This window comes from Pteropus vampyrus, unplaced genomic scaffold (genome assembly GCF_000151845.1).
Source record: "Pteropus vampyrus isolate Shadow unplaced genomic scaffold, Pvam_2.0 Scaffold100, whole genome shotgun sequence".
Classification (NCBI taxonomy): Eukaryota; Metazoa; Chordata; class Mammalia; order Chiroptera; family Pteropodidae; genus Pteropus; species Pteropus vampyrus.
The window spans coordinates 2,816,652-2,841,382 of NW_011888881.1; the positions used below are offsets into that span (position 1 = coordinate 2,816,652).

Below are 24,731 nucleotides of genomic sequence, written 5' to 3' on the forward strand. Positions count from 1 at the left end.
CATAAGAATAGCTCCTAAACCAGTACTCTCAACTTAAGGCAGTTTCACAGATGAGATGGCTATGTAACAAAGATCTTGATCTTGAAGGCATTGTTCCAAGGAAAGGCCTGTGTCTACCACCAAGTAGGAGCGCTTCCCTTCCAGTCATCACTTACAGAAGATGTTGCCACCTTGTATTTCCATCCTCACAGAGCCTTCCATGTATGGGGCATTCTCTGCATCCCTTTATTTTGAATATCATAGCACTATTTGGGTAAGTCACATTAGCCTGAAATAACCTCAAGAAATGAGAGTTTCAGATGCTTACAAAGTTTATCTGACAGATTGGTTAAAAAATTTTCTTAAAGAGCAAAACTACACAGGTTTAGTAATTATCCTTGGGTGCGACTTCCAAATTGAAGTGCTGGATGTTATTCTAAAACTCACCTTAAAAAGCTGCATAGTAAGTAGCTGAAACATCAAGGTCACATATATGGGCCTTGGGGACAAATGAAAACACAGAAACATCAAATGTCCAGATGTTTGACAAAAAGGCAGTTGGGCCTTAAGGTGAATTTCCAGTGAAAGCATTATCAAGGATCCAAACAGCGATGTGACAAAGCCAAGCTGATGAAAGTGAAAATCATGTACCTTGGAAAACTGTGCCAAGATGACTCAGAAAGTGGCTTAAGTGATGACAAAGACCTGATGGCATGATGGCATATGAAGAATTTGGATAAAATCTTCTCATAACATGTGAGAGTGGGGGAAAAGCAATACTTCTCCGTTTTATATAACATCTGATTAAGTAAATAATGGGCAATTCACATTTTCTACAATATGATTTAAAATATAACTAAAGTGATAAATTTAAATTTCAAAGTAGTCACCTATTTCATTAGACTTGGCCTAAAAATGTTTCTTTGCACTTTCTCGTGACGTTGGAGAACGGGCATCACATGGCTCGGAAACATCCTGTATTTGGTTGCGTGCGTGATTTGGGACACCCCTCCACTCCAGCCCACGGTAGCTCTAGCTCCCTGGCATTCCTCTCCTTTCATGTCCTAGGCTCCACGTTCAACAAGCCCTGGGCCTGCTTGTGACTCCTGCCAAGAAGAAAGACACATCTATCCCAGATTGAACTACACATACTCGCTATTTATTTGTGATTTTTAAGGCTTTTGGCTCATTAGGAAGCAACCTACTTTTCATGCCTCGGCTTCTTGCTGAAATTGTCTTAAAAGGAATGTGCTGCCTTCCCATACACGCACAATATTAAATGGCATCTATAAAGCCAGAGCGGTGGCCATGGCAAGAAACATACAGAAGCTTGAATCTTCTCTATTTGAGGCTGATTCTCAATGACGGAAGAAATGATGAGAATGTCAACAACTAATAAGATATTTTGCCAATTCACTGACTAAAGCTATACAAGAGGGTTTTATCCTTGCAAAATCCTGCCCTAGCAAAGGCAAAAGCGTTATCAGTAGCAATTAGTAAATATATTAAGCCTCCATTTCAATCCGACAAACATGTCCCCTGAAACTTACTGGAAAATACTGCTTCTCCTGAGGGCTAGGTTCACTGTGCTGATGTGGATTTAAAACACTAATCCTAGAGGAATTCCATAGTGCACGGAAACGCGATTTCACAAACATGTAGTTGGAAATCTGTTTGAAAGTCTGTTAATATTTTCAAGTGGAAAAATTATCCTACATTTTAACTCTATTAGTCCTTCAAAAAATTTATTTTAAACTATTTTCTCTATAAAAACAGTGTTCTTTGGCTTTCTAGAACTGATATATTAGACACGGCTCATAGGAAAAAGCTAAGAAAAAGCTACACACGAATCCCATTACTTGCAAAGTGACACGTTGGTACTGAAAGCTGTTGTTTTAGAAGCAATTAGGCCAATTAAGCCTGACAGCATGATTTCAAGAGGGATGCTGTGCGGGCCCCTATCCACAATGAGAATTTGCACTGAAGCAAGGAACAGGTGATACATGCAAAGAGATACAAATCTTGAGTGCTATCTATAAAGCTCTTGGCCTTGGAAAGGACAGAGTGAAGTAAGATGATGATGAGTTTGGATTTCTGCTTAGTTTTTTTCAAAATGAGGAAGGTGTATCAAGAAGCTGGCCCAACCACCCAACAGTGAAGAGATCTGGTAGTTGAAGAAAGTCTGACTGACGCATAAAGGGAAGAGAAAATCCACAGAAATTTCCTTTGTAAGTTACTATTTCCAAAGGAAGATCCTCATTCTATCAAGTATGGAACTATGAACAGAGCTTAAGGCAAAATGGATAATGAGAAGATATGGGCTATTATTTTTAAATTAATAAAATGTGGTTGATTATACAGAGGCCCAAGGTAAGTATAATTGTGAATTAAGTTCATTTCATGCCTGAATCAGATAGAATATACAGAAATATATCCATATGATATTGTAGTGAGGATATATTAACATAGTGATTGACAGTATTAGATTTAATTTGAAAACACAATATTGGGTTAAAAACAAAAGAGGACAGATTAAAAAACATATTCTCACAGAAAGACACTTGCTTTATTTAAAAACTCTCCAAACTCACCATTGATCATGTTTTCACTGCCACTATTCACACCTAAGTCTCTAGAAACAAAGATAGACACTAAGCCTGGATTTTGTTTTTTTTTTTTCCTCATTCCTTTTTTCTACTGCTTAACAAGAGTGAGGAGGAGAAGCACTGCTTCTGCAAGGCAGGTCCCTTGCCCAATGAACACCAAAAATAACACCTGCCTAGCTGGATGCGACTTATAGATCGTGGTAGCAGAAGTGAAGAGTGAAACCTCAGCTCCTCAGAAAAACGGGCTTTTCTTCAAAGAGAGGGCAATGTGACTCGTGCTCACTCTTTGAAGCAATCTGCATTGGGAGTCAGCTCAGTTACGATAGCTGGTGGGCAAGCATTAGATACAGAAGACGCTCATATTCAAAACACATGAGAAATTACATTATTGGCTTTTCTGTAAATATATAATAAGGTTAGTTAACCCTGGCTAGAAGAGGAAATGTGTACTACCAGGATGTTACTTTAGAACAAAAGGTTCCAAATGCAGCTGCTTCAGAATCACCAGGGGAAATTATCAGAAATATAGCTGCCTGAATCCCATCCCAAACCTAGATCAAAATCTGCATTTTCAAAAAAATCCCACATATCCCAATGATTCTGTGTCCCACAAAGCTTGAGAACTGCTGCTCTTGAGGACAGTGCTGCGATGTCTTATACTACAAATCACTAAAATTTCTGATGTCCATTACTCACGTGTAAACCTTAAGAACAAAATCCTTTTCTTCCTTCAATTCTGTGAGAGACTGTAGGACATCCAGGATGCTTAGGACCGCACAGCCGTATGGTCGTCGGTAATGCAGGTGAGCAGGGCCCTTCTTTGAGTCATTGAGGAGCATCCGGCCTACGGCACAGCAGGAAACACCAGTCAGACCGAGAACTCCATGCTCCTCTCCAGCATCCCTGATTATCATCCAAGGAAGCCAGAGCTATAGGCAACTTAGAGATGCTCCAAATTGGAAGACTAACTTAGGACTGAATGGAGCCATCCGAGGATGCAAGGATCTCCACATGGAGGAAGGCCAAAGAGGCCTCTGGCCAGGGCTCTTCCCCTGCATCACTCTCCATCAGTCATCCTTATGACCCACCTCAACACGAAGGTCCATTCGTTAATCATATGAGAATAAAATAGTAGTTTCGTGAATTTCTTAGAAAAACCAGTGTGCTAATAGATTTAAACTTCATAGGCGTAGTAAGGATACAAAGTTTAGTATTTTAGCTGCCAGGTAAAAAGTATGTATGCACAGATAAGGAGGACGATGTGTTACTCTTCCAACCAAATCCTGCTGTCCAAGCTGCTCATATACCACTGCGGGAGCGAGAGCGATCTCCAGAAGTGGACAGGACCTCGCTCTCCCCATTTCCCAAGGCTGTGCCTACCGTGGCAAGAGGACTTCCCAATGCAAAACTGGAGCCTCAACAAATGCTTTATGAAGTAAAGCAAAACAAAAAATGAAAGAAAGGCAAAAGCTGTTTTGTTGGCAAAGGATTAGAACATCCTCTTTAAAAAATGTGGAACATCTGCCAGAACCCAAACCTATGAAGGAAGACTTGGGTAGTCACAGCCCCCCAAATTATATCATAAACTTGAAATAAGGCTAGGCAAACCTCCACAGAACATTAGCAAAAATCTCTTTTTCACCTTGGGTGAGGAAAAATGAGATGCCATCCATCTACTGCAGTAAGAACAGTAACTCTAAGTGTGGGAAATTGCGCAGATATATACTTTTGAGTACAAAACACAGCAAAGGGCGTTCACCACCTGTTAGGTCGGCGACGACGGCCACCTGCTATAAGGTCTCTGTGGCAGAGGGCTGATAGAGAGACAGGGCACTTGTGATGAAGAGAATGCCAAAAGCAGACCGTTTGAAATAAAGAGTTTGGGTCCAAAACCAAATAGGGAGCAGAAGATTTCAAGTGAAAAAATGTATTTATTTATATCCAATTCAGCTACCACAGCAGCTGAGCTTACTAAGGTAGAGCTCGAATGCGATCTGGACTCTAATGCCGAAGGGCTGGGGAGAAGAACAAGCTCACACGCAGTAGATACTCATCCCAAGTTGGGTTGGTCTTAGTCATGTGAATGGATAAGGTGGACAGTACCTATTCGTATCACATGGGCAACTATATACAAATCTCTCTTCATATCTTTGCTGCTCAGATCCTAAGAAAAGAGAAAAAAAAAGTTAATTAAGGCAATGAATATAGAGAAAATAATTCAAATTTCAATCTGAACCTCATAATGGTTTGCTTTTGTCACTTTTAGCATATGTGATAGGTGGGGAAGGAGGGTTAAGGCACTTAGCAATTTAGTGTTTATGATTCCTGCAGTAAAAGTCTAGATATCTTATATGCCTTTGGAAGTTTATTTTATTGACACTTTTCCAGCTCTTATTTGGAACACCTGACAAATACGTACAAGAGCTCTCACGTTAGAAATCTTCATGATATTGCCTTATCTATCCATATTTATTCTAACATCACATGAAAACACTGTGTAATGAAAGAAATGTTCGAGGCAGAAAAAAATGGGAAAACACCAAAAAGCTCACTAATGAAATTCTAAAAGCTTATTCTTTACTAATTTTATACTTATTCCGCTGTCCACAAATGATTATTACACATTAGATATGTGCCCTTGAAAAGAGATTAACTTGGTTTTAGTGAAACCTCAATAATTTTATCTTTCTAAATTTAGATACATACCACGTGTCTTTAAGTATAAAGCTAAAAATAATGTTATCTGGAAAATTTTAATGGCTTCCTTAAGTAAACAAATCTGATCCAGAATCAGAAAATTTTAAAACTAGAGTTATGAAAAATAATTTTATTCATTAAATTACTTATGTTTAGAACATTTTAAATGTTTACTTAGGAGTACTTTACTTAACACACTATAATTGAAGTAATAAAACTTCCTTTAATATATATTCTGTTTCAGTCATTTCACAAGGTCATCAACTCACTGCTCACTCCCAGCTGCTGCTGTGAATTAATGACGGCTGGTGGAGTGACCTCTGTCCTTAATGTGACAGGCTCCCACGAGTTCCCTTTTGTTTCTAGGAAAAGGTCCCTTAGTTCCATTTCCTTCCAATCGTTCCTCTTTTGATTGGTCCCAATGCTTGTCTCTCCTCAGTGAAGCAGGAAAAGGGACAACCCAGTGGCAGTCATGACTTTGAATGAACTTTGACATCCAGAGTCTCTACGTTTGCTTTATTTTTATACCCTGTTGCAGGATTAGGACTGGGATGAGGCAAGTGAGCAAGGCATCTGAGTTGCAAAACGCGAGGTCTCACTCTCAGAGCTCTCTGCTCTGCTTGCCGCCCCCTGGTCCCAGCTCCGCCTGGCAGAGTGGACCTGAACACATGAGAGGAAAGAGACTTTACAAAGTAAAGTGCAGAGGTAAAACCGAAACTTTTAGATTCGAGATGGTTGAAATATTTTGCCAAATTCTTGATGGAATAATAAAATATGCTGACAATGATATAGGTAACCAAGTAATTTAACATAAATTGGAATATCTGGTATCACAGATATATATTTTTACATGAAAGTTATCGTTTGATATGAAAAAGGGTGTTTGAGGCTCCATTTTACTAATCCTTTTAATTTAGAAATGGAATTTAAAATTATGTCTTCGAAATTGCACTGTATTTTGACACTTATTAAGTGTTGTCGCTACTAAATAATACATACAAATTGAAAAACAGATTACCATTTTTATGTGCTTTTGGAGATTGACATGTGTCTATTACTGAAGGATACTGACATGTTTGACACATTTTAAAGTGAAATGGTTTCTTCTGCATAGCTCAGATTATGTTAATCCAAACTATCAAATGACCACTATAATTATCAATCTTAATACACCTAGAAAATTCAAGCCAATTACCAAAGATGACCAAACACCAATCTACGGGTTGTACACAAGAGCATGGGACTTCTCCCTTGTCTCTGTCTGAGTGAATAAAAAGAAGGAGCCTTAAATATAATTTATGGTATTTTCTAAGTGGCTAGGTGAAGGCTCTTTCTGATCATGTTTCACGTGTTACCCATAACTCTCTGTAGTATTTATTTATATTTATTGTGGTGTCAATAAACATAAGATGATAATAATCAGTGCAAGAAAGTATATTAAATAAAATTATTATATGTGAGTCTCACATAATGTCAATGTCAAATTTTAATGTATAAGTTATCTTACCAAATATAAGTGCATGGTTAAACATAGTTACAAAAGAGTCATTAAACTTATATTCTTCAAAACTAAGTACCAAATATGGCTATCCATATCAAAATACTCACAAAATCTGTAAAATCAACATGGGAAGAAGAATGACTCACCCACCATTCATCTGGTGAGCAAGGTGTGAATTTAGGTTTACTCACTGGACCATACCCTCCAATTCTACATAGTCAGAAGCTGGTTCTCAACTGCACTGTGGGTAGAGAGGGCAGTGACTCAGGGCTCAACATCTTAGACTCAATTATTAACGTTCCATTTGAAATATGGGAAAGTCAGCTCACTTCCCTGTGCTTGGGACTGCCCTTTTTCTGCAGAGATTATGAAATTTACAAATATAAAACAAAGCCAATTTAATCATACTTGTGATGAAGAAAAGGAGGCAATATTTTAATTCGTGATGTTATTACACTAATAATCAGATTCATTCTTCATTCCCAGAAACCGCTACCTAAAATTTTATTTTGAAATGCAAAAGAGTATAAATAAATGTAGAACATATAATGCCAACTAATGCAGAGAAAACAAGACAAGTTCATTCTCTGAGTTGGTCACTCAAATACAATAAAAAATAAACATATATTCATTTATTTATGTATCAAATCATCACTGTGGCCTTAATATTCGCCAGGCACCATGTGCGAGGCCCTGACGTCCAGTAATGAGTAAATACACACATATGCTCTCACACGCTCACACACACAGTCATTGTTTATCATGAAAGTCAGCAGGATCCTAACTGGATGAGACACTCACATAAATATGAAACACCTCCTCTTTGGACAAAATTCTTCCTGCATAGGAAGCTCTGCAATCTAATGAGGTCAGAGAAAAACAGGCTTTCCAGAGAACAGGACTGTGCCATGGATAATGTGACTCTAATGTGGTTCTGACGTCTGCCTGAGTAACCCTGCACACTGGCTCAGTTTGTACGGTCCTGTCTCCCTGATGCTAAGGTGAGCTAATAGCCTGACGTCGACCGCAGCTGCAGCTGCATTTTCTTACCTTTAACTCTGAAACTGGAACACATATACCAATTTGGAAAACTCCTTAGCCCACAGGAGAAACTCAAGTCTTAGGTAATGAGAAAACAGGTTCCACCAAAATTTCATACAGTTTAAAACAAGACACAAAAATCCTGGCTAAGACAATCTTGTTCAGAAATCTCATGTGCTTTGTAAAACTCCCTCAAATCACTTTTGGGATCTTTTTTTAAAAATCAAGGGCTGTCGTACTGCAAAGGAGACTAGAGAAGTGGTATTTTTAGTGGCCTTCTGTCTTCTCGCTGGCGGCATGAGAGTGCGAGTGTTACGCGCATCTCTGATTTATAAAGTTGGAGCCACAGCTTGGGCCTCCGAGCCCATATAGATAATTAAAATGCTATGAAATAAAAATTTTGATTTACCATAATTACATTCAAATAGTACCATAATTAAGTTCATTTTTTTTCGAAAGACGAGGACTGCACTCATCATACTCAAGCATAGCACACACACAGCTAGCTCTGTTCCCATAATGCCAAGGAGCAACGAAGCAACGATCTCTTTTGCTGCTTCAACCAAATAATATCAGAGGATCAGGATCTAGAAGACCTCCTAAGGCTAGTGAGACATTCCAGACAAAGGGCCTCTCTTCTCTCTCTAGTTCTGTTTCAGGCAGCCCCGGGTACCACCTCAGTTCAGGCACTCGCTTCAGAAGCTCTCCCCCAATATGCTAATTTGCATCCCACCGACTGCAATTTGGACTCTTTCTTTTTTTTTTTTTTCCTGTTGAAGAGAAAGCATTGATCTTTCCCTGACTAGACCACTTCGAGTCCCTTAACCGTCTTCATGAGTCTGTGTCTCCTGCTCTTTCTTACTGAGCTTTGAATGCTGAGCTGGAAGATGGACAGACGTCATTTTAGCTTGAGTATATTTATAAATCTTTCTGTATATCTGGAGCATTTTCAATAAAAGCCATGTCCATGAAAGTGGTTTCTGATTCCATAATAAAACTGTTTTAGGTTTTGAAAGATTAAAGTTGTAGTAAATTAAAAAAAAAATGTCAAATTCAATTTTATCATTCAGAGAGTCACATATATCGCAAATCCCACTTGTATTTCAGAGGTGGGATTTGAGACACCTGCCACTGTAGCACATATGCCAATTTGGAAAACTCCTTAGCCCACAGGAGGAACTCGAGTCTTAGGTAATGAGTCGCCCATCATTCATGTACCCCACAGGGCAGTGGCACTGAGACCACCACACCTCAATGGATTTTGATGCATCTCAGTATCACTGAAGTAGATCAAAGAATTCGCAACAGTCAAAGCTGGTTTAAAATTGTGACAGTCTTGTTTTCTTCTTAGTACATTAATTAACTTGAATAAAGCTGAGCAGTTAGCTTTCTAAATGGGTAAAAAACTTTAGTAAATCAGAATCAACTTGAAGAATACACAAGGTAATGTGGTATTGTGAGGCTTAGCACTTTCCAATAAGCAGATTACCCAGCCTTCTCTGAGCTGATGAGTCCATGATCGCAGAGACCAGGAATAACAGCATGGGTATGCAGGAAAAAAAGTGCAGACTACAGATAATAGTAGGAAAAGACGCTCTGTTTGGTACTCCAAAGAGGAGGACTACTTAGTTTATCTCTCTTTATAAGCACTCACTAAAACACTGCAAGCTATAAATTTGATGGATGTCTTTAGAGAAACTATACTTAAACATGAGAGAAATTCCCAGCGGCCTTGAATAAGAATAGTAAGAAAGACTTTTTTTTCAGATTTTAAGTGTCTATTATATTAAATAGCTTATAAAATTCATATTAGTAAAAGGTACTTGATTATATTTCTTTAATAAAAAATTCAATTAAAAACTAATTTCGGTTTTCTTTAAATATTTCATTAAACCTGATAGAAACATAAATCAAGTCCCATTCTACCCAGTGTGTGGGGAAATGAGACTAAATGCTCGTTTCTAGGGTGACAGTATCCACACAGCAGGCCCCTGGTCAGAGTCAACAGCAGAGAAGGGAAAGAGAATTTGAACATACTGTAAAAAGGGCACACATTCGTTCTATCTTCTCTGGGTTCCTTGGCCCACCATTCTTGTTCAGTCTCACCAGAAACCGCTCACTGAAATGTAGGAGAGAGAGACAGAGAAATGTGAGGGACTGCATGCTCCAGAACAAATAAAAAGGGCATTTACAGAGAAACCCTAAACGCTTTCAGAACAGCTCACAGTGACGGGCAAGGCCAATAGTACATGTCTAGTGGCAGGACTCTATTTTTCTTGCCGAGGAACATGCAACGACACTACAAACTGCATGACAGGTGTTGCTATTTACTCGCTGTTTGTGGCTCTTATCTCCCCGAAGCTGTGTGCTCCCCGAGGGCAGCAATGAAGATTCTGTCTTATATATTTTTCTCAATTAACCCCAAAAGTCTGGGTATAATGCTAAGCCCACAGAAAACACATACGTTCTTAGGTCTAAGGCCATGCCGCCCTGAATGAGCCCAATCTTGTCTGATCTCAGAAGCTAAGCAGGGTCCGGCCTGGTTAGTACTTGGATGGGAGACCACCTAGGAAGACCAGATGCTGTAGGGGTAAACACACACACACACACACACACACACACACACACACACACACACACACACATTCTTTGCTGTGAACGTTCAAATCATAAAAATATTCATCATACCAGATCCAAAATAATCTACATTATCCAGTTCATGCCTTCCATACAACTCTCAACATCATTTTAGGGCTAAGAGAAAAATATTATAGGGACTTAATAAAAATTTGGGTGAAAACTCGGAGAGAAATAATGTATTATAACTAAAGCTACGACCAGAATTTAATAGGGTATTAAAATATTTTATTCTTCCCCAAATACAGGTTAATTCCTAAAGGAAAATATTGGTCTAAATAACTTTAAAAACAGTGTTTGAAACATCTGGAGAAATGTACCCTGGCTCGTTCACCTCCTTACTGCTCCTGCCCAGGATCTCAGTCCCATGTCTTCCTCCCAAGGTTCCCTAGCACCTATGACGAAAACACTGAGCCATGGCAAAGGCAAAGCATGTGATTCCAAAAGTAATTTACTTCTTCTGTGCCAGTCATGTATGTACTCACTACAAATACGTGGCATCAGTAAAAGGACCAATATTAAAATACTCTATCAGAATTACAAGACATAATATTAACTGCACAGTTCGCTCGATTTGTTCATGTATTCACTTTTCATTCAGTCAACAAATAGTTACTGTTCTGTGTGCTAAACATGGGAATACGAATATAAACAAGTTACATACAAGATATTTTTCTTCAGAGAGCCTGTGGTCTTGGTGGGCAGTTGATTACGCAGAAATGATGCTCAGAAAAAAATTTGGGCCAGATAATAATTTGAGATTCTTCAGCTAGAGGATTAGATAAAATAAGGAGGGAAGGTGCATAGAACGAGAAGAATAAAAAGCTTTGGTCAGAATCCCAAAGGACACTGATATTTAAGAAATAGGCAAAAGGAGAACTAGCAAAGCAGATACATAGGGACAAGTAGAAAAAAAAAACAGAAGAAAAATAAGGATGGTGGGATGCTATATTAGTCAAGGGAAGAAAGTGTCTGAAAAAGGAGGGAGGGGTCGATGAGGTACAAGGCTATTGAATCACATGCGACAAGGACGAAACTGTATCCACTGGATTTCAAACAGATTCCTGGTGATTCTGGCAAGAACCGTTTTAGTGAAATAGTAGAGCAAGTCAGTGTGAGGAATAAAAAGTGAGGACAAAGAAATGGCATCTAGACCACTCTTTAAAAAACGGTTGTGGCTATATGGGAGTTACGAACTTTCGATTAAATGGGCATGTTGGGGTGAGGGAGGTCTTTGTTAAAGATGGGATAACCCAAAGATATATACTCAGTTGATTATCAATAAAGGTATCAAGATTCAACGAGGGAGCATAGTAGTTTCAATAAATGGTACTGAACAATCCATATAAAAAATGAACCTTGAGCCTTGCCTACAAAAAATTAACTTAATGGATCACAGACTTAAATATAAAAGCTGAAACTATAAAATTATAAGAAGAAAACACAGAAGAAAAATAAAGACAAATACCTTTGTATACCTTGTTCATATTTGCATTGCCATATTTAGCACAGAAAAATCTTTGTGATTTTGGATTATTAAGCAAATATCATGAATCACAACAATGTGACAAACTGGACTTTATCAAAATTAAAACCATCTTCTCTTTGAAAGACACTGCTAAGAAAATGAAAGGTAAGCCTAGGCTCAAAGAAAATATTTACAAACATCTAAGAAAGCACTGAACTGAGATGAACATATAAAGATCTCTCAGAACTCAATAATAAGTTTAAAAAATGGACAAAAGATCTGAACAGACCCTTCATCAGGGAATATACAAGGATGGCAAATAAGCTCCAGAAAACATAATTAGTCATAAGAGAAATGCAGATTAAAAGCACAGTGAGATGCCATGACACACCTACTAGAACAGCTAAATTAAAGATTAAATATACCAAGGGTTGGTGAAAATGAGAGAAACTAGAATTCTCATAAATGGTTGAGGGAAATGCAAAATAGTAAAACCACTTTGGAAAACAGCCTGACAATTTCTTATAAAGTTAAACACACATTGACTACGTGACCCAACAATTCTACTCCTAGACATTTACTCAGGAGAAATGAAAACCTATGTCCACGCAAAGATCTGTATGTGGATGTTTATATATGCTTTATTCATAATTGCCAGAAACCGTGAAGACATAAATATGTGAGTAAAAACTATAAAACTCTTAGAAGAAAATACAAGTATCAATCTTCATGACCTTGGATTATGCAGTGGTTTCTTAGGACACTAAAAGCACAAGCAATGAAAGAAAAAACAGGTAACTTGGACTTCATCAAAATTAAAAACTTTTGTGCTTCAAAGGGTACCATTGAGAAAGGGAAAGACAATCTATAGCATGGGAGACTATATTTGCAAATAATATATCTGATAAGAGACTTGTATCTAGACTATATGAAGAACTCTAGTAACTCAATAATAAAGGATAGACATTTCTAGAATAGACATTTCTCCAAAGAAAATAAACAAATGGCCAATAAAACCTGAAAAGGTGTTTGACGTCATTAGCCATTAGGGAGATGCACATCAAAACCATAACGAGGGTACTACTTCACTTCCACTAGCATGGCTTTCATCAAAAAGACAGGTAATAACAAGTGCTGACAAGGAGATGGAGAAACTGGAACCATCGTATACTGCTTGCTGGTGGCAAAGTAAAATGGTGCAGCCACTTTGGAAAACAGTCTGGCAGTTGAGCAAAAGGTTAAACATAGTTTAACATATGATCTAACAATTCTCCTAGGTATACATACAAGAGAAATGAAAATACATGGACACACGAAACTTTACACGAATGTTCATAGCAGCATTACTGATAATAGCCAAAAGGTGAAAACGACCAAAATATCCATCAACAAATTAATGGATATCTAAGACATAGGAAGTATATCCATATAATGGAGTGTTATTCAGCCATAAAAAAAGTGATGTACTGCGACATGGTATAATGTAGATGAACCCCAAAAACATTATGCTGAAGACCACAGTCACAAAAGACCACATTTTCTAAGATCCCATTTCTATGAAATGTCCAGAACAGGCAAATCTATAGACAGAAAATAGATTAGTGGTTGCCTGAGGCTGGGGGTTTGGGAGGAAATAGGGTGACTTCTAAAGGGTATGAAATTTGTGGGGGAGAAATGAAAATGTTCTAAAATTGACTGTGGTAATGGTTGCACACCACCAATATTTTAATAGCCACTGACTGGATGGTACCTTTTGAATGGATGAATTCTATGGTATGTGGATTATATCTCATAAAGCTGTTGCAAAAGCAAACAACCTTTTCAGGGCTTAATCTCACTTTCAGATAAAATAAAAATTAGATCTCCAAGGTCTGCAAGGCCTTGCGCACAACATTTGGCAAGTCTTCAAAGCCCCATCTCACACGAGCTTCACTTGCTTACTACTCTCCACATACACCAGTCTCCAGGATACAAGTTCCTTGAACAAGCCAAGTTCATTACCACTGCCTTAGGGTCTCTACTTGGAATGCTGCTCTTCCAGCCCGAGAGGTTCAGTTCACATGCCAGTTCCCCAGAGAAGTCAACTCTGAGGATGTTAGCGAAAGTAATACATCTCTCCCTGTTATCCTCTCTTCTTCACAGTGCTTGACATAAACTCATGATTATCGTTGTCTTACATGAGAGGATAAACTTCCAAAAGGCCTTTATTCACTGATATATGTCTAGTACTTCCAAGAGCCTAGGTGCTTAGTAAGTGTTGAATGAATGAAAGCAGAAATTCCCTGAAGAACTGCTGTCTAGTGTGGAAGCTTGCTGGCGAAGCACCATAAGCTGGATGGGCAGCATCACCATCATGCTGTACAGACACACCGATGAGCCAACAGGGAGCAGACAAGACAGTCAGCACAAATCTACCTTCTAACTTGGTGGCCAAGGCCTGAGAAGCATCAAGGGTGTTAAAGCAGAGAGAGTCTGCCAGCCGCTCATTAAAATCCATGTTCTCTGTTTCTTCCTGGATAGTCAGTCTACACTTCTCAGCCTCCCCTGCACTGGGAGCAACCTTGTGACTGAGTTCTAGACATTGAAATTGTGATGGAAATAACGTGCTCTACCTCCAGGCTTAGGCCTAACACACTCTTACAGGTGTGCCTGGGTGTTCTTTCTTCCCCCTTTCAGATACCTGGACTGGAGATGACCCCCAGGGCAACCTTGGGGCCACATACTGGCAATAGCACAGTATCCATTAGTGTGAGTCCCTGAAGAGTGTGAATGAGAACCACTCTACTTACTGCGAATTCACCCACCCAGTGCTTATACAAGCAAGAAATAGACTTCTATTATGTTTGAGCCATTATATATTTTCTATCTGTTACAGCAGTTGACCTAACCTGACTAACATATATACATGCATATAACCACCACCAAATTAACTGTTAACTTGATATATGAGCATAAAACAATTTTAGGACTTTTATGTCTTTTCAAGAGAATTTATCATTACAACTGCTCTCACCATCACACTACCACTCTGTGAATCTCTCAAGGGTGCACATCGACCAAGCAGGCTACTATTTGGAGCTGCTAGATACCCACAGGGAGGGGAGCCATCTGGGAGGGCTACACAAGCTCTGGCCCAGACAAAAGGGTTGATAAAGCAAATTCCCGGGTGGACAGAGTTGCTGGCCCTCTCAGACTGCAAGAACACCTCTTTCTCTCCAACAGTGAAAGGAGGCCCCTTAGGCAGCGGTCCCCAACCATTCTGGCACCAGGGACTGTGCTCCTGTGAGCATCTAACGCCTGATGATCTGAGGCGGAGCTGAGGCGGTGACGCTAGCACTGGGGAGCGGCTGCAGATACAGACGGAGCTTCGCTTGCTTCCCCGATGCTCACCCCCTGCTATGTGCAGCTAGGAGATTGGGACCCCTGCCCTAAGACATTTCTCACAGGGCCCACTTGTGCTTCAAATTTCCTAGTCTTTCATGCTTCTGGTTTCACGTGATCGTCTTCACAATTTGTGAAGCATTCAAAATAACTTTTTTTTTTTTCATTTTAAAGGGCTTTAGGTATACATATAATTATTTCCCATTCATAGCTTCTCAAATGGGTATAATAAACAAATTAACATCCAAACTATTTAAAGGCCAATGTTCAGCCAATGTTTCCTGATTTGGGAATAGCTATTCTGCAAAAGAAGTGGTTAAATACTGCTGGGAAATACTGCATTAAACACTGACAGGTTTCCACCCTCTAGGACTTCTTGGAAGCTTAAAATGTTGTTAATATGTTTTAAGTACCAACGGGACTGGTGATAGTTGACCCACACCCTCTTTTGTATAAGGCGATTGAGTCTGTATGAACACAGTTTGACAAATGCTGACTGAATCTATTTTGTAACTAGAGCTACAGCATCTACTCCTATTTCCCAAAGGTGTGAAAAGACCTGTGGCCAAAAGAGTAATATTTATTTGTGAGATTTTATAAACATCCACATCTCTATATGAGAGCAACGGATCAGCTTTTCTCTTTGATAACTTGAATAAGAAAATACTCTTTCAAGACAAAAAAAGAGATGATGTTGAATTCTTAGTCTTCCATAAGCAAGGTCATAAGAGAACTTCCTGACATTTTGTTGTCTTTATCATGAGCTACACATGAACTGTACTTGAAGTCACATTAAGTTCATGTTATTGAGCAAGTTCTTACAAATGAATTACACAATTTGAATCTGTGACAAGTCTAATAGTCTCTTAAGCTTACGATCACCTGCTTTTATGAGAGTTCTGATTCGTATACTCCATACACTTCTCCATTGATGGTAATTCACGCATCAAATGTTCACTGGCCTCCAATGAGGTGCCAGCTTGTACCCGGCTCTGAGGCACAGACAGCCTTTGATCCTTAAGGGGGTATTTCCTAAAGACTCGGTTTTGAAACATAAGTATGCTCCTTAAGTAGTCAGAGGAGTTCTCTCAGCTCTTCCAATTTAATCTCATGTTTCTCATTTGGTCCTCTGTGGAGATGGATAACAACTACTTAGTACCTCTCTCAGGATACACTTCCAGGTGCTTAAAAACAGGCAAGGAGCCCCAAGGTCATACTGCATGGTACGGGCCAACAGATTAGGATATCTCTAATATTACCTTAGAGAGTCATTTCCCAATTTAGCTCATTTGGCTTTATTTCTTAAGTTATTCGAGTTGCCCCACTTCGTTCTAAAGCCGGAAGAGCAGAAACACATAAAGGGGTTTCATAAAGGCAAATCGGTGTTGTGGTTTTTGAGTTTATTTTTAGTATCAGCTTTCCCCTTATTTTCAACAAAACATTATACTGTTCACCAACATATGGAAAATTTAAAAAGAGAGCTACTTTGGTTGAACCAGAGGTGGAGGGAGAGCATAGGGGTAGGAATCCTCCCTACCTGGGCCTCTCTTTCAACTGCCAAGCCTGAAACACTGCAGGCCCCCGAAGACCGCATTTATGACCAGCAGCACGATGCAGAGGCTCTTTCCAGCCTTTTTCCTTCCTTTCATTCTTTCAATAAACATTCATGACTCCTATCACGTTCCAGAAACTGAGCTAGATGGTGGAAATTATAGAAATGAAACAGTCCCTATCCTCAAGGTTCTGAGTCTTTGGGGAGAGAGATACACATGAGCCAGAAATTGCAGCACAACGTGAGAGGCTATAATTGCATACAGAGGCCGACAAGCCATGCGCTAGTGCACAGCGGCACTGTTCCAAAGAACAGAATTATAATGCTGGCAACCTAGGGTCAGGATACACAGTGGGGTTTAGGGCTGGAGGAAAGGTGTCTAGAGGGCCAGGCCTAGGAAGGGCACTCTCTGGGGCAGGCATTTCTGGTCTCTACAGCTTAGAAATGGGCACGTGAGAGGCGAGCTGACTTCTAAAACCCAGCAATCAAAGTGTAGATGAGGAAGTCTGTGGTCTACACAGATAGGCTGGACCAAAGCTCCGCAAGCCAGGAGCGTACGACCCAAGTGAGACAGTCTGAGACGTTGATGGCCGGGGGTCTGGGAGGAAAATCCAAAATGTCAGATAAAATATAAAAATTGCTAGTGAGCAGGTCCCACATGGTCTGCTCTTCGGCCCCTGCTGAGCTTTTTGCTGAGAATGGGGTCGCCCTAACACCCAGATGTGCACGCAGGGTACGTTCGGCCTCATGAAAGAGGGACACACTCTCTCTGTGCCTGGGGCTGGGACGAGACGGCCGGATACTTGTGCAGACTTGGAGGGGGATTTGGCGGGTTTTGAGTACTCTGATCAGTGAAGGCGGCACATTACTTTAAAGTAAACACAACCTCTTCTCCACTTTTAGAAGTTGCAGTAGTTGGCACAAATTCACTGCACATGTTTAGACAGGCACAGCCACCTCTGGCCTGCCCGGCAGGGTACTATACTCGGCACTTTTATAACATGGACGTAGTGAGAATTTACCTTCTCCATTTATTTTATGTATTACCTAGAGACTGAGCTGGGCCGCAAATGAACAAGCATCTTCCAAAGCCCTTTGAGAGTATGTCCAGGTATCTTCAGTGGTCTTCCAATTCTAGGCAGTCCAACCTCTGGGTACTACCCCCGGGTACAGCTTCTGCAAACATGGCTTGAACTATGACTTCCTTTCTTAAAAGAGAAACCTGCAGTGGTGCTCCGTCCCTGCAGATGAAGCCCACGACCTCCACCCGGCAGTTCAGCGCCCCCAGCACGTCCTCTCTCTGCCTTCCTGGGTCCCCTGCTTCCATCAACACACTTGTATCCGGCCAGATGAGCCTGCTTGCCTTCCCCCAAAAGTGCTCTTCTTTGCTAACTGTACCCTGTCTCCCCACTTCGCTCTGCTGCTCAAACGCTGCCTAACTTTTGAGGCCCAGCTCTAACATGCAGTGTCACGAAGTCTTCAGTGACCCCCACCGATCAGAAGGGACCTTTCCCTCCTCTAACATCTAACCACCTATGGCAGTGACGCGGACAGGCTAGCGTTAGAGCTGGTTGTGTACATATGTGACGCCTTCCCTGTGCAGAAAAGAAATAACATAGCAGGCCTGGGACTGCTGTCCTTAGAAAGGCCTGTTTGCAAGGCTGGCCTTTGGCTGGCATCTGGGAATGTGACTCTCGGAGTGTTCCCGACATTGAAGGGTGGGCTCCCTGTGCCTAGATTGTTTGTGTGAGCAGCATGGCTTGTGCTGAACATGTATGTGCTAAGCAGAGCACACCTACCTCACAGGCCCCAGCAAACAGCGGGTGCTGGGTCTCTAACGGGCTTCCTGGGGCGGAAGCGCTGCACACAGGGCGCTGTTTCCCTGCTGGAGAGTGTGCTGTGCGTGACCCTCGTGTGGGTGTGCGGGGGGGAGCCTACGGAAGCCTGCGCATGAATTCCTCCAGACCCCGGTCCCTCTCCCTAATGACCCGGCTGTGCATGCTTCCCCTGTCGCTGCACTAAATCTCAGCTATGAGTACAACCATGCACCGAGTCCCATGAGTCCTTTGAGCAAATGCCCACCAGGGGCTGCCCTGGGGATCCCCAACACATCCTTTAACTCCCAGGCCTTGTCTGTAAAGCAGCAGAGACTGTCTCTCCTGCGTCCCTGCAGCCCTCAGAGAATCAAGCGCAGAGGCTTACAGTTTACAGGAACTTACTAAACAAAAATAAACCTTACCTAATAAAGTCTTCTTGACTCCTAATGACTTTACGTTAATAAGGACAACACAATTAAAACACCAAAGGAGCTGAGCACAAGACGAGGAGTAATAAAGGGGCTGCTTTCTCCAAAGAAGGCCCCGTCTGTGCGCACACCGCTTTTTCCTGCTGTAAAGCCTCTCAAGGGCTTCACGGCAATAAATGAGCATCCTAAATGTGCCTGCTGCTGCCACACGGCTCCGATGACATCTTAGCTTGATGGGACCTCCTGCCACCCAGGCAAAGCTGACAGAAATGCTGTCACTTGAGGTCCCAGGGAAGGTTGCCTGCCAGGTGCCCAGCAGAGGCAGGGCCACTGTGGTGGGAAGAATCTTTGCAGCATGACCAACCTTTATTTGCCCTTCCTGTCTTCCAGAAGCCCAGCTACAGCATATGAAACACTCAAGTGTTTTCTGACACATATAACAACAACGATAACTGTGAATATTTATGAGATTTACTATCTGCCAGGGCCTCTCCCAGGGACTTTACATGTGTTATTGCTTTGATGAAGTGGACACCACTATTTTATAGTCGAGGAAAGGAAAGCACAGAGGGGTTAAGCGGTCTGGTAGATCAGGCAGCACTAAGCACAGTAAGGCAGGCAGACTTTAGCAGGAGTGTGAGTTCAGAGGACAAGGGCGAGGACAGACTGCAGAGGTCAAAGTCCCGGAATCCCGAGGAGTCCTGACTTACAGGGCTGATACTGGAAAATCTCAGGCCCAGCCGATATTGGAGACGGACCGTAGGTAGGCTGAATTATCTTCAGGGGCAGTGGGATAAGACTGGTCGCGGCTGACCACGCCCTGGTCAGGGGCAGAGTGCGGAGCCAGAGTAGGCAGATGGGATGAGGCGGATGCCAAGGCACAGGTCCTGAGACAGCACAGGGATTGTCCCTGAGTAGATCTTTTAGTCCTGACAGGGGAGTTTTCAACCTGGGGTCAGACAGGCTGTAATAGCTCTGTGTATGCTCGGAAGCAGGATGGGAAAGGGTGTGTGGAGTATCTATGTGCACATGCAACCTTCCAAAGAGTATCAGAGGGTCCTAGGCTTCTTCTCCCTGGTTTACTTCCCTGTCTTCATACATCCATGAATCTTGCAGGCCCATGACAGATGCCAGGATGGTCTTCTAGGCAGTGAGAAGCTGACCACAAGCTGATTCCTCCATTTCCTCTCCAGCCATACTTTTTGGCTTATGACCCTATGCAAATGTCACTAAGCAACTGAGATTAACTGCTCTTCTGAAGCCATCCCCAAGGTGCTCAGTCTCATCCAGTACGAGGCTTAATATAGCCTGTAAACTTCTTAATGGAAGTAAAAATGATGTTTCGGTACAAAAATTTAGGCAAACTATTTAAGAAGCAGATAAGGTAAAAGTTTAATTTTGGTCTCAGTAGGTGTTTCCCTCAGCTTTTCTCTTAAATCTGGGTTCCTGACGTGCTTCCAGTGATACAGTATTCCAGCACCAGGGACCTGTCTCATGGACTGCTGACAGAGAAATCTGCCTGTTGTTTTTTGGCAGGGACAGTGAGCAGTCACCACGTACAGATCCCTGGGCTGCTGGGGCTGCTGGAATCCATGACTATGATCACCAGATCCCCGTGAAAGTTGCTATTGCTGTCTCCTGCTGATCCTGCAATATGTGTGGCTATTTTCTCATGACTCCCAGTGGCGATATGGTGCAATGGGAATAAATCGAGGGGCAGACCAGGACTTGAACCCTGGACTAGACACTAGCAAACTGCTCAACCTCAGAGTTGATGAATTAAGTGACGTATGGAAAGCCCCCGGCATGGGGCCTGGCACATCCCATACACTCGAGGAGCATTCACTCCTGTCCTTTCCTAGTCCTCATTCCCCACAGGGACCAATGCGAACCTTTACATTTTTAATTAAGCCTCACAGAAAAATAAAAATCACTGGACACAAATGTCTTCTCATTTTCTTCCAAATTTATCACAGCCTAATTCAACATCTTTCTGATTTCTGATTGCACACATTTCCACCCCTCCTCCCCAGTCCCATCTCACTACCTTCACGCTCCCCTCTAAAAGCCTTCCCCCAGGCTGCCCTTGCCCTTTTCCACCAAACTTCGTCACAGAGTATCCTCATCCCTGCCTCCGGATTCCTGCACTGCCCACGCGTGCCTCAACCACCTGTGGGTTAGTGTCTTCTTATCCAGTGGTCTAAAACACTTTAAGTTAAAATCTCCCCCGATGGCCTCCTAATTCAATACTATCATTGTGTCTCACTGCTCTGCAGCTTCTGGCACAGGACAGGTCCTCCTACCCCACCTCTGCTCTTGAAGTGTTTCCTTTGTTGCCTTATGCTGCTTCTTCTGACTATTCCTTTGTAGTCTACTTAGCTGGATCTTCTTCTTCTCCTAGTTCTTTCCTAACTCGATTCTTTCTCAAAATACTCCTCCTTGGTGACGTGACCCCTCTTCTGACTTTAGCAATCACTGAATGCTGACACCATTCCAATCTTTGGGCAGTTTTATCCTCCCCACCCCCTCATCCCCGCCTTAAAAAGCTCTACAATACAAATTTTATTAACTCCCCAGGGTTACGTGGCATTTCCAGCAGGCTGGCTGTAATAACACCCTTTTCTTTTGGAATACAACTGAGTGAGATCCAGGGACTTATTGGCCTGCCAAATTTAGGGACCAAAGAGGTCCACTGGAAATCAGGAACTGAGTGATCAGTGGCTGAGGGGCAGTGGGAATTCTGGGGTTAGGGGACCAGCAGTTGTCATTTATTGGGAGCCCACCAAGGAAGAAATGTCTAGAGCTGTGCTTCTCAAACTTTAACGTGCAGGTGAGCCATCTGGGGACCTGCATATTCTGATATGCAGGAAATGCATATTCTGATTCAGCACTTGGGAGGAGAGGGCTGAGATTCTCAATTTCTAACAAGCTCCCAAGTTCTGCCGATGCCATCTGTCCTTGAACCAAAATCTGAGTAGCAAGATTTGACAGGGCTATCATTAGAAGTGATATGTTGGGTCACTGTGTGCTGCGAAGTAGGAAGCAAATCTGAATGTCAGTGTTGAGAGTGAGGCATTAAGAAGTATTTGATCGGTAATGGAGGTGTCTGTGTGGGTCCAGTGATTTATTTGGGGTCCCCGTGGTGTCTGGATGTCCCATTACAGGGAGTCTGTCTAATATGTAGTTGAAGGGATGTTGTTAGCAACTCCGGAGTGCGGGAAGATTAGTGATTGGAGCATGTGGATAAACGTTTCAGAACCTTAAGAGTTTCAGTGATTATAGAGCTTCTAGGGATGGTATCTGGGAGCTGATACACGTGTGCCAGGGGGTATTTCAGAGGTCAACGGCTGAGGAAGACTCTTGAGTTTAGAAATTAAAGGGGATACGCTGGGGTTTCAGTCACTGGTGTCCTGAGAGGCTCAGTGATTCAGTAACATGAGGAGTCAGTGCCATCTCTGTAGAAGGGTCTTCCCTAAGCACCTTGTTTTTAAAAGTGCCGTGTCCTACTTCTGTGATTCTCAATTGCTTCATTTCTTCGAAGTATCTATATCTTCCTGGTTTTAGAGTATATATTATCTATTATTTGTTTCCTCCTCTAGAATGTAAACTACAAGAAGGGAGAGACAGGCTCTGTCTTGTTTTGTGCTGAATCCCCAACACCTGGAACGATATTTTACATGTGGCAGGTGTGCAATGCGTGTTGAATAAATCAACAAAAGGAATATCATAATTATAACTGAAAATCCACTCTAATTTATAAAAAGTAAATAATTTCCAAATCAGTACTGTAACTATACTACTAACGAATTATTTCTAACACCCTCCTACTACCTTCTGGATGTAATAGCTATACCCAAAATCCAGCAGATTCCGAATTCCTGAAAAGGTGAAGAGATTAAGAAGTGCAGTTGGTAGTTATTAAAATAGTCATGAGAATGTAAGATACAGCATTGGGAATATAGTCAATAATATTATAATAACTAAGTATGGTATCAGATGGGAACTAGACTTATCGGGTGATCACTTTGTAAATTATATAAATGTCTAATTACTATTTGCACACCTAAAGCTAATATAATATTGTATATCAACTGTAACTGAAAAAGAAAAAAAAATTTAAAAATTCAACTGATTCCTTAAATTCAGCTGTCCCAGAGTGGTCCTTAACCTTCTCTGCACATTGGAGTCACTCGAGAGCTAGCTCCTGATTGATTAATCTGGGGAGGGGCCTGGATCCTGGGAACTTTAATGCCAACGTGCAGCCAAGGTTAAGAATTACTGGTCTAAAACCAGCTCCCTTAAACCCATCCACTCTCTCTGCATTCCTTCCTGTGGTCAATGGCCTCAACATACGCTCAACAATCACTCCAAAAATTCAGAGCTAAGTCTAGTAAAGGTAATAATCAAGGAAAGTAATATGATTTTTGTCCAGTCAACGGAGGATGACTATAAGACTTGTTTTCCTGTGCAACCTATAAACTAGCTTTGCTTTCACTTTACCAGATACTAGACTCTCTCGTCCCTGTTCTATTCCCTTCCATACAAGCATCTCACCCACTTGACTCTGTACTTCCATCTCAGCCCAAGCTCCAGCTCCTGGGCGTCCACTATCATTGGTTTAGTGCATCTCTTCATTCTGTCTTGAGGTACTGAAATATTTCCATAAGGTTCAAAACTTAAGGGCAACAATCAGGTAAATAATAGTTTTTCAAGTTTGATTTGAAGAGTCCATGTAAAGTGTATATGGACTGAAAAAGAGTTCTATAATAAAACTGACAAGTCCAGTGACAAAACCTCACAAGGCGATCTGATCATAAATGCCTAACCGGGCAGGTCATGGAGGGCAGTCACACCCCAGGCACATAACATTTTCATGAAAGGTTTCTCTGCCTTAAGCCAGCCTTGTCCATTGTTTCTGTGCATCTAGGTGAACACACCTTTGAAACAAGCTTAATCACCCTCAAGAGAGAGAGCTCGTGATCTTGTTAACTACCAACAGCAGAGAATGCCCCACCTTGCTTTACTCACCTCCATGTAAGGTTCCTTCTGTTCCCTCTGTAATTCCAAAAGCATAAAAGAAACTGCAAAACTCACTCCCAGAGCCACTGAGATCTTGCTTCCTAGCAACTGTCATCATTTTGGCTCAAGCAAATTCTTATAAAAATTCTCTACAGGTTTGGATGATCTTGACATGTATTATGGCTTTCCAGCAAGCAGGGAGATGGGGGTAGGCGGGGGATGCGGCTGGCTAGGAGTTTTAACAATAATTAACTGAGTTCAAAGTAAACAACTAAGCAGAATCTATATTCACATGAGTCGCTCTTCTAAATATAGTCAGAAGGAAAACTGTTTGGAGTTTTCCCTCAGAAAGCAACAGCTTCATCTCCAGATGCTGCGTTAAGACAAAGTCAGTTTATACACAGTTGTGTTGCAACAAAATATTCCCCACTGTTTTATACTGAAGAACTGAGTTTTTAAAAAAACTCCTAACTGTATATACTTTGTATCTGAAATTCTAAGTTGCCATTTCTCTCATACCATTAACGTTTCTCTAACCGGTCATTCCTGGTTCCCACGCACTACAAAAGAATCAACCTAGTCTCAGAGTTTCCTCCCATCTGTGC

At 41.4% G+C, this 24,731-nt stretch overlaps 1 protein-coding gene across 1 annotated transcript in view; it reads right to left on the reverse strand.

Moving 5' to 3' along the window:
• DOCK3 (dedicator of cytokinesis 3) overlaps positions 1-24,731 on the reverse strand; it is a 285,004-nt gene that overhangs the window by 113,039 nt on the left and 147,234 nt on the right. The window contains exons 9-11 of the mRNA XM_011364750.2: positions 9,862-9,943; positions 4,689-4,749; positions 3,282-3,429 (exon numbers count right to left, since the gene is read on the reverse strand). Coding sequence (XP_011363052.1) covers positions 3,282-3,429; positions 4,689-4,749; positions 9,862-9,943 — 291 coding nt within the window. The remainder of the gene's footprint in view (positions 1-3,281; positions 3,430-4,688; positions 4,750-9,861; positions 9,944-24,731) is intronic.